Raw genomic sequence first — 16,482 nt, 5'->3', positions numbered from 1 at the left:
TTCACATAAATAGGAAGATTTTCCACAAAGACTCTATAAAGTTGGTCAATATTAGTGTTAAGCTACATACAGCTCAGCTGCTTATAGTCTTACAACTTGCTGGCAGAGGGAGGTTAACTTAACCATGTCGCCGCCTATAGTTGATGTGCTCCACATCTTGTGCACCCATGTGAATCAACTGTATCGGCTATAGGCAGCGATATGTGTACGTTTACCCCCCAATCCCCACCGTGGCCAGCAAGTTGTAATTTTGATTAGAGCTTTGCGTAGCTCAAATATATTAGCTAACACTTTCCGTGAGAGTACTACGGCCCAACACATTCATGTAAAGGCGCCTGGAAAAAAGGGTACAGGGGATTGTCGCTAGTAGAATATTGGCAAAAACACCAATTTACTACTTAAGTCCGATAGTAAAGTATCGGTAACCTTTTTTTTCATTGACCAAAAGTTTTATTGAAATACAAAAACAAGGGTGGTACAAAAGGGTACAGTGTAAAGTCTTTGTATAGGATTGGACAGTGAATATGTATTACAAGCAGTATAAGAGTAGTATTTATACACTAGTACCATTATATTCATGACATTTGTAGAGAGTATGGAAGGGGGAAGGGAGGTAAGGAAAAGGATAAAGAACATTAGGAGAGGGCATCCAAACATAGGTATAAGCGTGGAAAGAGAGTGGGGAGGATGGGGAAGAGGACAGGGAAAAGATATCCGAGTAATTAGAGATCGTATTAATAAGAGAGCAAGCAATGGCCTAAACGTTTGTGAATTACACTGTGTTAGGTGCATGGGTTGTCGGTCCAGCGGTCCCAGATCTTGTTAAACTTCGAGGGGTTAAACTTCGAGAGGAAAATATCGGTAACCTTTACCAATATTTTGCTATGACTTAACCGAACATGTGAGCTAGAGGCATATTGCCTCAAAAGGACATTTGTTGTTGGGTAAATGTTGTTTAACCATTTCCGCCTTTGGTTATTATGTGCAATTTGTACAATATTGTAATGCGCTGTTACATAATGTTTTGCATTTAAAGTTGTATTTATGCTGTAATACAGACCCCGTTGGGGCTAATGTATTTATTGTTACATTTGTTGCCAGTGCCTCTGTATCAACGCTGAGCGAACATTTTATGATCACTTATATAATTTAAAGGGGAACTTCAGCCTAAACAAACATACTGTCATCAAGTTACATTAGTTATGCTAATTAGAATAGATAGGTAATATAATCCCTTACCCACCCTGTTTTAAAAGAACAGGCAAATGTTTGTGATTCATGGGGGCTGCCATCTTTGTCATGGGGGCAGCCATCTTTTTGGTTGAAAGGAGGTGACAAGGAGCATAAGATACAGTTCCAACTATCCTGTGTCCTGATTACCCCTCCCAGCTGCACACGCTAGGCTTCAAATGTCAAATTCAAAATGTAAAAAAAAAAAAAAATTGCAACAAAACAGCAGAACGAGAACAACAAAATCAGAAATCCCATCATGCTTTGCACAGCATCAGGGGAAAAAAGCCCGAGCAGTTTTCTTCTGTGCAGCTAAAAATGAGGCTTGTATAAGAGAAACAAAGTTCTGATGCTCTGAAACTGTTAAGGAAACACCAGGCCTTTTCAGTGCTGCTGAGTCGATTTTTAGTCCGGAGGTTCACTTTAAGCACTTTTTGCAGGCAAATTTATGCTGGTGTTTGTGTCTCTATTTATCAAGGTACTTAACCCTGTTCTCACGCCGAACCCTCCCTCTAGCTATGCCTAACCATTGGCGCCTAACACTTAACCCGCTGGTGTTGCCTATTCAAATTGCGGCATTGAAAATTGCAGCATTACATAGCGGGAAGCCTCGGTACTTTTTTCCATTCATTGCGGTGCCCTTCTTTCCAAGGCGGCTTATGCATCCATTTTATGTGCAACATGATGGGACTGCACAGTGGTCCAGTAATTTGATGAATTTCTGGCAATGCATTTTAAAGCATGCTATAGATGAGTGTTTAGTTAAGAGGTAGCTCATGTCATCATCTGGGATGAAACTCTGTGTGGGTTTCCACATAGCATTTGCTTGGGTCAGTAATCCGAATTTCAAATGATCACAGTCAGCAGGAATTTATACAGCACATATGTTAACATTCATTTATTGGTTCAAACTGGAAACTGTAAGGCTTGACAGGCTTTTTGCCCACAGATCAGCTCCTATGTCCCAATCTATCACCACCTTCTTCACCTTATGTGGCATGTCCCTGCTTGAATGGGAGGAGAGGAAACAACACCTACACAACTTCGGTTGCACCCAGGCCTTTTAGGTGCAAGATATAGAAGCAGATCGTAGAGCAGACAAATAACCTACCAGAGCCAAACAGAACAGACAGAAGCAATAGAGAGACAGTCCAGGTCATACACAGGTAATCTGATATATCGAGGTGAAAAGGGGCAAGGCAAACTCAGGTCACACGGCAAACTAAAGGTCAGTCCAGGCAGCAATCAAGGGATTGTCCAATAAGACGCAGAGGTCAGTTCAGGCAGCAGACGAGAGGTTGGTAACAAGCAAGGTAATCACAAGTTGAACAGGTAAGAGCAACTAGCCACAGCTAACACTATCACGGACAAGGGTACAACGATCTGAGCAGGCTTATATACAACAACAGACCACACCTCCCAGCAGTTATCAGAAACCACACCCTGCAGATTACTCAGGCATAGCAATGAGCTAATGCAATCAGCGTCTGCGATGTAATGCGTAGGAGAAATAAGTTATCACGCGTGTCTGCCTCCTAGAGCGGACCTTATGAGCAGATTCCCGTATGTCTGCAGGATTGCTGGCACCTCCATCTTGCAGAGCTTGCTCCAAGAGATTGTCAAACGGTGCAGGAGAATCCTGAACATCTGCAGGGGTGCCGGGGATGCCATCTGCAATCAAACTTTCACACTGACTTGCTGAACTGCCAGATTCCCCACAGACTTGTATAGCAGGTGAATTCATGACAGCAATATTGCCGCCTTTGCGGGACAGTGTGATTGTAATACATTTGGAAATATAAGCTGTCTGAGCCTTCCCAATTTGATAAGATCCTGCTTCATAAAGCTCTCAATATTGCCAACCTGTTCGGTTTAGAAGGAAGGGAGTACATGAAAGGTACTGGGAGGCAACTGAGCTTCAAATAACATTTTTTTTAAATGAACCTTCCCATAAGGGAGGCTTATAATGTAGTGTGCCATCGGGGGAGGGGAGAGGGGGTGTTGCTGTAAGCCTCACTACTTACCTACAGGGTGCTACTCCTCTGACCCCCAGGCCGTATGGGATGCACCATCTTTTCCATGGACTTGCCGTATCTGCCTTACTGTGTATTTCCCAGCAGTGGCTCTCGCACACAGTAATACATGCCAGAAGATGTGGTCTGTGGATGGTAGAAAATCACGGTTTATGCCTTTACAGACACTGAAAAACTTAGAATGAAGAGTTACGGTTCATATAAAAGCCTTCACCTGTTGTGAACAATTTAAACAAGTGCTGCTTTTCTAAACCCCTTCCCCCACAACAGTGATCTGCAAACTTGGCTCTCCAGCTGTTAAGGAACTACAAGTCCCACAATGCATTGCAGGAGTCTGACGGCCCCAGTCATGATTCATAAAGGCGAATGCATTGTGGGACTTGTAGTTCCTTAACAACTGGAGAGCCAAGTTTGCAGATCACTGTCCGACAGTATTACAGGAGCCCCAACAAATGCACTTTCTATACTCCTGTCTAATTCACCCCTGGCCAATTATATTAAGTGTTTTTATTAACTATGTGATGTGACCCAACTTAAGACGGACTTTGACATCATTAAAAAGGGAATAAAACTAACAGCATCATCTGTATTTTTGTCCTACATTTATTTGACAGGTCTAAGTCTTCATAGGCTCATTTCTAAAACAGGTTTTTTTCAGAATTATTATATTCGTCTACCCCTTCCTGTGACTGTTCTTGCATCTAGTGATTGGTTCATTGGCATGCTGGAGGGACGTGGCCTGCCCATCAGTACTAGGAAGCAGTGCAGTAGACTGAACCTGCAGCAACAGCGCAGACTATTAAAATAGGTGACTGGTGCATCCTAAATAGACCACGTTTCCTTGTCACCGCCTAGTATTTTTATTTTAGCAGGTTTAAGGCACTTTAATGGTTAAATACTGATTTAGGGGATGGGATTTGGTTCCGGCCAGATGGGTACTTTTAAAAAAAATTCTACTGTTGCATGAATTAAGGGGTACTTTTATGTATTCCAATGGAGTTGCTTTTTAGGTTTTGAACTTGAAACACACATAAAAGAGTTTGGCAATAAATCCCATGTTCATTTCATCATCAGAGAAAAGCCCTATAGCTGTGATGATAAAAGCAACCATATGTCCATACTGTGGATAGTTATGTCTTCAGTTTTATGAGACTGGAATAATGCTGTGCACTTAATTTGTTCATTTGTTAATATTCGTTCATTTCTTTCTGGAATTTAATTTTATGTCTCTTGCTCCAGGAAAAGAGATGATATATGACTTGCAAAAAATAATAGTCTGATCTGGTGTGCATTTGTAAGTAATAACCTCACCCTGCTTCCAAAGTATTGTCTTCGAATTTTTAAACTTTTTTTTATAATAGACTTGTCACTCATAGAGTCTAAATGAGTCATTTTATATGATATTTGATACAAATTGGCAAGCACATTTTGCTCAATACATGGTATTTTATTGTGTATAGGAATAATGACCATGAGCAAAATATAGGATCAGGATATTCCTATGAGCCAGTTGTAGCTACATTACAAAAATATTTTCATTCACTATCAGTAACCCATTGTCCTCCCCACCCATCCCCTTGAAATATTGAGGGACTACTGCTGACCACAACATTCTCTACAGTACCTCCAACCACTAGGTGCCGACGTACCACCGACAGTAGCTTTCCTTTCCATTTAATTCAGTGTTGACTGCAGTCCCTGAGCTGGCACATGCTGGAGAGATTGATTAAATGTGTCTCGCATCAGTTACTACAACTTCACTGTTATTGATTGTCTCACTGCAACACTATGTGAGCTCTTCACATTTGTAAGATGACACAGCTGCTTATCTCTCTGGTCCCAGAAAAAAGACACAAATAAAATGTCCCCAGCATGAATCACCTGACTGGGGCATACATGTTACCAGCGGGAACCTGCGGCTCTGTGGCATGGGGTAGAGAAGATGGAGGCGTCCAAATAGACAAGGAGTGCTACAGAGCAACCTCCCAGGTAAGTAAATGCCTGCGTTATCCCCAATAGCCCACACAGGCTAAGATCCTGGCTTAGGGGAAGGTTCATTTGGCTTTTAGAAAAAAAATACTGTTTAAAAAAAGAATTGCTTAAAGGACAACTGAAGCGAGAGTTATATGAAGGCTGCCATATTTATTTTCATTTAAGCAATACCAGTTGCCTGTCTGTCCTGCTGACCCTCTACCTCTAATACCTTTAGTCATAGACCCTGAACAAGCATGCAGCAAATCATGTGTGGCATTATTAAGATTAGCTGCATGCTTGTTTCTGGTATGATTCCAGCACTGCAGCCAAATAGACCAGCAGGGCTGCCAAGCAACTGGCATTGTTTAAAAGGAAATAAGTATGGCACCCTCCATATCCCTCTCACTTCAGTTGTTAAGGCACATGGTTAATTTGTGGCTATAGGCAGTGAAAATCAATATCCAGGCCTTGGTCAGCTATTTCCATTGAACTACATCATTTGTTTAAAATAGCTAAATTTGGCTTAAAGGAATACTTAAGTCAAAAAAAAAATGACATTTACTCACCTGGGGCATCCCTCAGCACCCCGAAGCTGGATGATGCCCTCGCAGCCCCGCTCCGATCGTCCTGTCCCCGCCGGCGGCTACTTCCGGTTCGGCGACAGCCGCCGACAGGCTGGGAACGCGGCTGATTTTCCGCGTTCCCAGCCGCTGCTATCACCCTCTATGCTGCTATAGCGTATATATATACGTGTATATATATACGCTATAGCAGCATAGAGGGTGATAGCAGCGGCTGGGAACGCGGAAAATCAGCCGCGTTCCCAGCCTGTCGGCGGCTGTCGCCGAACCGGAAGTAGCCGCCGGCGGGGACAGGGCGATCGGAGCGGGGCTGCGAGGGCACCATCCAGCTTCGGGGTGCTGAGGGATGCCCCAGGTGAGAAAATGTCATTTTTTTTTTGACTTAAGTATTCCTTTAACAGCTTCTTAGTACACAGTGTCCTAATGATTTTGAGACGGAATCATATATTGTATTTATCAGCCTACTAGTTGCTGATGTCCACTTACCTTACAAAAGGGTATGCACATATGCATGCCACAACTACGGTGCATTGTCGGGCTGGATAGTGTAATGGCTAAGGGCTCTGCCTCTGACACAGGAGACCAGGGTACAAATATCTTCCTGTTTTGTAAGCCAGCACCTATTCATTGAGGAGACCTTGGGCAAGACTCCCTAACCCTGCTGCTGCCTGTAGAGCGCGTCCTAGTGGCTGCAGCTCTGGCACTTTGAATCCCACAGGAGAAAAGAGCGATATAAATGTTATTTGTATTTGTACATTGTCTTTCATTTTTTTCAGTGCCTTTCATATGGTTGTGTAGACTGAATCTCATTTTTCTGTTTTGGTTCAAATCAAGTGAAATTACAAATGTAATATTTGAACTTTTTTTCTGAAAGACATTTCTATTGATTTAGTCGTCACATATTAACAAATTCCGTTCATAAGTAGGTGCCCGTCATTCGCTGTGGTAGAGGCAGATCTGGCTTATGTCATTAGTGTTGGAGAGATCTATTATCTGTCCTCGTTTTGGGGGGGATTCTGTTTGTGTAGAGGATTTAAGAAGCTTATAAAGTGTAGCTAGTTGGTTGCCAGACTTAACTAACTTAATGAGCCACAATTCCTGATTTCTCTGAATAATGACATAGCAGAGCCTAGGAATGTATAAACAAGACAAACAAAGCTATACCACGCGTCACGGTGACTGAGTGTGGGCACTGATATCTCTTTCAGCAGGCTTTACGTGTCAGCATACATAATCGCTCTTTTTCAGCCTTTTGCTTGTATGATCTGAAAATGTATTTTTGACTACCACTTTCCTTCAGAAGCACTTACCTCAGGATTGTGCTGCTGGTGCATCTGTCCACTCTCAATAAAGCAGTACACTGCTCTGTATGGTGATCATTCCAAAACTGCCATTCACAGCAATCTCTAACTATCAGTTTGGGCAACAATGATAGAAAGTCTGTACATGGTACTTCAGTAAATCAGCAGGATAATGAAGATAAGACACGACTTTACATTTAGTTCTAAAAAGTAAAAAAGCACAGTTGAAACATTTTTTTCGGGTTGTATAAATCAGGGCTGTGGAGTCGGTCCAAAAATCCACCGACTCCGACTCCTCAGTTTAGGATTCCACCGACTCCTCGACTCCGACTCCTCTCATTTGCATATTACAATTTTGTTGATTAACAGTATGTAACGTGAAATTCGTCTCTTAACTGCCAACGCTTAGGAATTTTACAAGACAACTAAAGTGAGAAGGATATGGAGACTACTATATTTATTCCCTTTAGGCTAAAACTAGTCCTTGGTATAAGAGTACTTGTAAAAGGTACAGACCGGAACAAAGAACATCTATCAGGCCCTAGGTAATGTAACTGTGGGTACATGTAAGAATGATGTGCAGGTACTCAGCAGGGGAATGAGGAGATTCTTCCTCTATTACACATTCTTCATGCACAATCTGAACCAGGTTTATGGGTGACAGACAAGACCTCTATGTTCAATGTGCACAACATTCTCAGTGGATTCCCTGCAGCTCTGTGGGGAGAGCATATGTAGAGTATAGTACTACTGTGTAACAAAGTAAACCTGAGACAGATGAAATTAACGTTTTATACATACCTGGGGCTTCCTCCAGCCCCCTTCAGGCTAATCAGTCCCTCGCTGTCCTCCTCCGCCACCTGTATCTTCTGCTATGAGTCCAGGTACTTGAGCCAGTCTGGTGTAGTGCGCATGCACACACTCCGCCGCCGGGAGCATACTACACCTGCGCAGCACTATTGTGCAGGTGCAGAACGCTCCTGGGTGTGGAAGCTGCACGTAGCCAGACTGCTCTGACTGACTGAATTACCTGGACTCATAGCAGAAGATCCAGGTGGCGGAGGAGGACAGCGAGGGACCGAATGGCCTGAAGGGGGCTGGAGGAAGCCCCAGGTATGTATAAAGCTTTTCTTTTAATTCGCCTCAGGTACCCTTTAATTCATAGTCACCAAACCAAATTTTAACAACATATCAATTTATTTGATTTCATGAGCAAACATTTGCATAAACCAGCATCAATGCAGAATAATTTCCATCTCATTGACCATCTCTATTAGTGACACGGCTACACATTAGGCTTTATACTTACAGCAAAGATGTTATTTCGTGTATATATAAGAGATTCCTGTCTACACATCATGTATACAGTCACAATCAGATGTGTATATCTGACTTTAAAAATATGGGGACTGCTTTATTGAAGCAGCACAAGTAACTCATTTTGATTGGTTTATTTCATTTTTGTGGACTGAACACAGCTATTACTGTATATATATATATATACTGTATATATACATTATTTTTAATGACTTTTATCTGAGAAATAGAACATTTTATCATATTTTCTATTTTAATTACAGTTACAAATTCATTAGGAGTTGGAGTCGGTGCATTTTTTCCCGACTCCGACTCCAGGCACCCAAAATGGCTCCAACTCCACAGCCCTGGTATAAATGATGTAAAAATGGAAGCAAACTTTTGATGGATTCTGTTTAGAAAGAAGTGTATTTTTATGCAGCATAGTCCATACTGCGCTGCTTGTACTTCTGGCCTCTAATTAGCCACTCATCCATCTAATTAGAGGCCTGGAGAACTTCTAAAACACCTTGAAAAGTGTTATTCCTTTCCAGCTGATAATGTTGATAACCTTTCTGAAATCATGATGATTTTCTCAACCGGGTGCATTTATGTGTCACCTTATGATTTCATGTATGGGAATAAAGCACAGGGAAAATAAGAAAGAAGGATCTGCATAAGTATTTATTCCTGGCTGAGTGAATACATTATATTTCAGACACTTGCAACCTGAAATCCTTGGGTATTGACCACCTCTACGATTAACATTTTGTTAAATGCCATAATCATGCCAGCCACTTACTGTATTATTGAGGGTTCTTCCACAATGGGCCAGTGCGATATTTTTACCACACCCACCGCAGCCCATTGAAAGTCTATGGGCCCGTTCATACTGACGCGGTGCAGCACGATACGACGGAAGTGACGTTTTCGCTGCATCCACGACGCAAGGACAGAGCTTCGTTACCATGCGGTTCTGCAGTGACGTGCGGCGGACTGGAAGTTATGTAAGTCTATGCGATGCAGGGAGTTAAAAAAATTCACGCAGTGGTGTTGCGGCGCACATGCGTGGAAGCATATCTTTACAATACAATAGTCTGAAACCGGCCTAAATCTTTTGGTATTTGAACTGTATATTGTATATCTCTTGGTATTTGAACTGTATATTGCGTACTAAATAGGTGATACAAATTGCGTACACTTTATAATACATTTATAAACATGTATTTGTGTTCACATTTTGCGATGCACACCTTTTGTGTTTGTGTACATTAAAATGTAAATGTGTGTAGCAGCAGTACAACACAATACAACAGTAAATGTGCATCATGTGCGCACCTCTTCGACAAGCCGTTGTTGAAGGTGGGGGGTGGAGCTCCAGAAGCAGGACAGCGAGGTGGAGGGAGTCTTCCCTCTACTGAGGTAAGTACCCACTTAGGACACTGTTTTACCTACAGATATAGTTTAAAAGTGCTTTAGATTCTATAACAACACCAAAGTTCTGTGGACTCTAATATGAAGGTATTGATTTTCCCAGGTAAAGTCACACTAAATCCATGCCCGCCTCATTATGTTGAAGCTTGAATTCAATGCAGTTTCTCTAGTCATGTGCTACGCAGTTTGAGAAAGGACTGAGACCTGAAACAGCAGGTTTTTTCCATGGCAATAGTGATATATTTTTAAAGAGGTTTATACAGTAAAAGAGCTAATGGTGCCGATCACTCCAACTTATCTCTCTTATATTCAATATTTCCTTCTAGCCTGCATTGTAATTCAGAATTCTTATAGGTATTTTTTTTCTAATGGGTTCTGATAATCTATGCCTGTATATACTACTATATGATCACAGACTATGTTGCTTATATATTGACCTCTACATTTATGCCTTGAATTTTTATCCTGTTATTGCAGGCAAACAGTGAACGTCCTTTTGTGCAAAAATTATTTCGACCCGTTGCCAGTGATGGAAACCCAAATGCACTGGGAGATTTAATAAAGGAAGTTTTTCCGCAAGCCCTGCCAACTGAAGGTAAAACATTTAGCATTTGTGTGAGGGTTATGAATGATCAGAATCACTAGCCTAGGCTAGGGCATACAGTGGGCTCTACCTCGCAGACCTAGCCACCCAGCATTGTAGAGAGTCCACCCGCTCGACACACAACCAATAATTGCTTCTGAAGTATAGTGTATGAGAATGGGAAACTAAGTTTCATACTGTCAGCTCTATTCATGTCTACAAAAGCATCAGTTAACACCAACAATTAGAGTACATTACCACCAAAGTACTGGTATGGACATTTCTCCAGTACTCTAATCATCATTGGTTAGAGCAACCCAGGTTCATTTTACTTGTGCTCATAGTTTCATAAGTACCAGTAAAGTTCTTGGGGAAAACAAAAACATTATACTGTACATTTACTTGGAAATGTACTGGAAACTGGCCATAAATTTAAAGAGGAACTTTAAACCCAGGATTTAACTTCATCCCAATCAGTAATACCCCCTTTCCCAGGAGAAATCTTTAGCTTTTCTCAAATAGCTCCTCGGAGACATCTATATGACTGATATTGTGGTGAAACTCCTCCCACAGTGTGATGTCAGGGCCATGGTCCTGACTGGATGCTGTCTGTGAACCTTGTTGCATTGTGGGAAATAACAGCTTTTTTCCAACTGCCAAAAAAGCAGTATCTCTATCTGTGCATAGAACTCTCAGTAAACAAACGTTCCGCACAAAACCATGCTGGGTGTATTGCTATACAAAAAAAATATATCCATAAACGTAAGATGCTCGGTAACCTGCTCTGTAGATTATTTTGGCATTACAAAACCTGTAAATCTGAAAACTGTCCTACAAACAAGCAAACTCATTGAAGAAGCGTGCTTCCAGCAAAGTCCTGTCTGAGTAGCTACCAGGAAGAAAACTTCTTAACTGTGTTGATGTTGTATATCATTTTATATTATAGTTTGTTCACTTTTTGAGGAGGGGTAATGAGTGTCTGGGAAGACACCTGCTTGAGGTCTGATATAAGGGAAACCACAAACACTTAAGCATCTAAAGCTTACAAAACATAGAAACTGCATAGAAGAAAGCACTGTGCTGGGGATAAACCTGGACTTTTCTTGTCAATAATTGACAGGCTATAGGGGTGGAGCAAGGGACAACTAAAACACAGACAGGGTACCTGCAGCTTCATGTGTATGAAAAGGCAGCTATTAGAGACTTCTCTTTGAAGATTTAGAACAGGTAAGATATTTCTCTTTGGCACATGAAAGAAGGCTTTTATTATCCTCTCCGTTTGAAGATCTGAATATTATCACCTCCTTTAATTTCTTGGCAAGCAGAACCCCTCTTTTGTTTTGTTTTTGTTTAATCTCTCATGTGTTACCTTGTTTGGGTCATAACTGTTCAGAAAAAAATAAAAAGGGTTTAGAGCATGTCATTGCAGATTATATTTTGCTAGAAGATCTTTTATAGGGAGCAATTTACAAGATTTGTATTTAAGGATTAGTTCACATTTGACGTACAAAACAGTGTGGCGAGGTAGTTGTGTTGCTCAGTTACGAGTAACATCCCAGAACACTAACCACTTCAGTAGTGTCTATTGAAGAACATTGTGAACAAATAGGTTGAATTAAATTGAGTGGTTTGAGGGTGATCATGGAGTAATAGTGAGCGCTCTGGTACAACTTGTTGATGAAAGTGAGCCTGCTATTTATAATAAACAAGGAACATGCTTCCTAACTTCCTGACCTGTTAATGCAAACCTGTTAGGCAAAACACACACTCCCACCACATCTCCCGACAAACACTCCAAGAATTAATGACCCGTTTTCATTTTTCTGGACATCTTGGTCCTTTCTTCAGTCATTTATTATAAATAGGCTTACTTTGTGTTGTACCACAGCACTCTCTATTATTTTTCAATCCTTTGCACTAACATTTGGAAAGAAGCAATAGAGTACATTAAAGTGGACATACTATGTAGCCACCATTTGAATAAGACAATACATTTATTTATACTGATATGTACACCATGCCAAAATATGAGAAATTAAGGGAGGAAAGAAGGATGGGGGATTTTTTTTTTCTTAAAGAAGAATCATATCTCTAAATTAGGGGCAGTAGTAAGGTATGTTACAATGTTAAGGGATCGCTATGGCAGACATTTGTAAAATGTAAAAGACGTGTATTAGTTGTACATTATTCCCAGAGTAAAGAGCGCTATACATTTCTTTATTCCTATATTGCCGTCACTTACACTAGACAGTAAAAATCTGATAGAATTTGGACTAGCCCATGTCCTCATGGGGGATTTTCAGTATTTTCTTTATTCTTTTCAAAAGCACTGCCTTGATTTGGCCGTAACCATGGTACCGGACAGGGATGCTCACCGGATGCTCTCACGAGTAATCACGAGTTATTACTCATGATTCAAATGAGGTTTAATTGGCGCAGGTGTGTGGCAGGGATACAAGGGGTTATATACTCATAATTCCGTCATCTGCCCTTCAAGCAGGAAGGAGGAAGTGCGCCAGTGTGAGGCTTGCAACGCGACCAATAGGACGCATGCAAGCTCTTTGGACGCAGGGCAGATGGCGGAATTATGTGTAAATAACCCCTTGTATCCCCGCCGCACACCTGCACCAATTAAACCTCATTTGAATCACGAGTGATTACTCGTGAAAGCATCCGGTGAGCATGCCTGTCCGGTACCATGGTTACGGCCAAGTCAAGGCAGTGCTTTTGAAAAGAATAAAGAAAATACTGAAAATCCCCCATGAGGACATGGGCATTACATCCCTTGTACCGGATGCCACCTTCTGTGCACACTGTTCTGGCAGTTTGAGAGTGCCACTGCCATCCAAGAAGTGCTTTTTCAAATAAAGAAATCCCTGAGAATCCCTCGAGAGGAGATAGATTGGTCTAAAATCTGTCAGAATTTTTACAATTCTACTTCCTACTATAAGCCACAGGAACATAGGGAAAAAGTAATTTATAGTCCATGTTACACATTTTTGCAATAGTGGTCCTTTGATCTTCCTTCAGAGTAGGGAAACGGTGAGAGGCAGTTCTGCAACTGTAACTCCTCTTCTGTGCTGTCAGAGAACCTTGTATGTTACTCGCATTCTATCATTATGGTCTCTAGTTAGTCGGGACTGATGCTCTCTGGTGATATAACTCTCCTACTGGAGAGTGTGGAAGCCATGAGGACATGTTAAAGTTCAGATTTGGAGTGCCACAGCCTGAGATGACATGTCTTAGATTATGTGCATCTCTAGTGGGGGATATCATTTGTGATCAAGCGAACATGGGATGAAATAATTTAAAACTCTAAAGTAGTTGATAAGCCACCTGCACCAGCTGCACGTAGTATCCAACACAAGAGTGTTTTGATAAGAAGTCCAACACAGTCTGAATAAAAGAAAAAAAAAAAAAAAGAAAACCTCTCTCACTGCCAATGGCTACGTTAGACTACAGTTATTTTGTCACATAATGGCAGACTGTGTTTAAAAACTGGTCCAGGTTTGCTGAATAATTTGTGATACCCCACTAAGGATGTTTAGAGATTTCTACAGATGCCCTAGTAAACCAGGCTCTTAGTTTGCTCTTCAAGTTTTCAAGAATGAAGGGATTCATTTTGGTCATGATCACAATGTTGGGAGGTCAAAGCCTCCTTCCCTGCCCAGAATATAGTATTATAGCTCTCCACTGCCCCTATAGTATGTTGTGATTTTCCAGTCCCCCCAGAAGTGTGTCACAACTTTCCAGTTCTTTACATAGACTATAGTAGATTTTTGACGAATCAGTTTATTGGTGCCTGAAGCTGGGCACCGCCATAGGAGCAATGCTATGCTTCACGCACCGTGTAACAGTAAATCGGGACTCCGGCGATCGCCACACCCCAAATTACATCTCCCTCCAAGCTACGACAACTCGGAGGGGGAATAGTATTCAATGTCGCCGGGATTTTAGTCATCATTTGGCTTGCCCGGCACCGAGATAATATGTACTCGATTTTTGGTGCCTCCATGTTTATATGGGCCCTGTATTGTGTCCCAGTTTTTTTGTCACTGCTTTTTTGCGTCTCAGCATCCAAGTGCCCCTTTCACAGCTTTCCACTCCCCCTAATTGTCCCATAATGTTTCCAGCTTTGTAGGGCCTCACTATAGAATGTTACCAAGACATTACTCTAATACATGTCAATCTACAGTGATGTGAAAAACTATTTGCCCCCTTCCTGATTTCTTATTCTTTTGCATGTTTGTCACACTTAAATGTTTCTGCTCGTGAACTAGTAGTCAAAGATAACACAATTGAACACAAAATGCAGTTTTAAATGATGGTTTTTATTATTTAGTGAGAAAAAAACCCTCAAAACCTACATGGCCCTGTGTGAAAAAGAAATTTCCCCCTGAACCTAATAACTGGTTGGGCCACCCTTAGCAGCAATAACTGCAATCAAGCATTTGCGATAACTTGCAACGAGTCTTTTACAGCGCTCTGGAGGAATTTTGGCCCACTGATCTTTGCAGATTTGTTGTAATTCAGCTTTGAGGGTTTTCTAGCATGAACCGCCTTTTTAAGGTCATGCCACAACATCTCAGTAGGATTCAGGTCAGGACTTTGACTAGGCCACTCCAAAGTCTTCATTTTGTTTTTCTTCAGCCATTCAGAGGTGGATTTTCTGGTGTGTTTTGGGTCATTGTCCTGCTGCAGCACCCAAGATGGCTTCAGCTTGAGTTGACGAACAGATGGCCGGACATTCACCTCCAGGATTTTTTGGTGGACAGTAGAATTCATGGTTCCATCTATCACAGCAAACCTTCCAGGTCCTGAAACAGCAAAACAACCCCAGACCATCACACTACCACCACCATATTTTACTGTTGGTATGATGTTCTTTTGCTGAAATGCTGTGTTACTTCTACGCCAGATGTAAAAGGACACGCACCTTCCAAAAAGTTCAACTTTTGTCTCGTCGGTCCACAAGGTATTTTCCCAAAAGTCTTGGCAATCATTGAGATGTTTTTTTAGCAAAATTGAGACGAGCCTTAATGTTCTTTTTGCTTAAAAGTGGTTTGCGCCTTGGATATCTGCCATGCAGGCCGTTTTTGCCCAGTCTCTTTCTTATGGTGGAGTCGTGAAGGCTGACCTTAATTGAGGCAAGTGAGGCCTGCAGTTCTTTAGATGTTGTCCTGGGGTCTTTTGTGGCCTCTCGGACGAGTTTTCTCTGCACTCTTGGGGTAATTTTGGTCGGCCGGCCACTTCTGGGAAGGTTCATCACTGTTCCATGTTTTTGCCATTTGTGGATAATGGCTCTCACTGTGGTTCGCTGGAGTCCCAAAGATTTAGAAATGGCTTTATAACCTTTACCAGACTGATAGATCTCAATTACTTTTGTACTCATTTGTTCCTGAATTTCTTTGGATCTTGGCATGATGTCTAGCTTTTGAGGTGGTTTTGGTCTACTTCTCTGTGACAGATAGCTCATATTTAAGTGATTTCTTGATTGAAATAGGTGTGGCAGTAATCAGGCCTGGGGGTGACTACAGAAATTGAACTCAGGTGTGATAAACCACAGTTAAGTTATTTTTTAACAAGGGGGCAATCACTTTTTCACACAGGGCCATGTAGGTTTTGAGTTTTTGTTTCTCACTAAATAATAAAAATCATCATTTAAAACTGCATTTTGTGTTCAATTATGTTATCTTTGACTAATAGTTAATGGTTTTTGATGAGCAGAAACATTTAAGTGTGACAAACATGCAAAAGAATAAGAAATCAGGAAGGTAGCAAATAGTTTTTCACATCACTGTAAATCCACATTGTGACCTCACCATTGAAATAGACCATTACTATACTGTAACAAAAGTAAGGGACTTAGCCAGACTGATAGTATACTCACCTGGTCCCTGCTTTGCTATTTGCTACTATTTTCTATGGCTGTCTCTTTATTCTTTCCCTGACACTTGCCAACACCATTTCCCATTCACGTGTAATGCCTGGTACACACTATGCAATTTCCTATCAGGTTGTTGGGTCAAATCCATTATTTCCTACAGGTC

The 16,482-nt window shown here is 41.4% G+C and overlaps 1 protein-coding gene across 2 annotated transcripts in view; it reads left to right on the top strand.

Moving 5' to 3' along the window:
* The window catches only part of ATG5 (autophagy related 5), a 231,162-nt gene that overhangs the window by 175,698 nt on the left and 38,982 nt on the right, over positions 1 to 16,482 (top strand). For both annotated transcript variants that reach the window (XM_068231243.1, XM_068231242.1), the window contains exon 7: positions 10,327 to 10,444. In XM_068231243.1, the coding sequence (XP_068087344.1) occupies positions 10,327 to 10,444 (118 nt within the window). The remainder of the gene's footprint in view (positions 1 to 10,326; positions 10,445 to 16,482) is intronic.

Source organism: Hyperolius riggenbachi, chromosome 4 (assembly GCF_040937935.1).
Source record: "Hyperolius riggenbachi isolate aHypRig1 chromosome 4, aHypRig1.pri, whole genome shotgun sequence".
NCBI lineage: Eukaryota > Metazoa > Chordata > Amphibia > Anura > Hyperoliidae > Hyperolius > Hyperolius riggenbachi.
The sequence above is the reverse complement of the archived record's forward strand: the minus strand, read 5'-3'. Positions and strand labels throughout refer to the sequence as shown.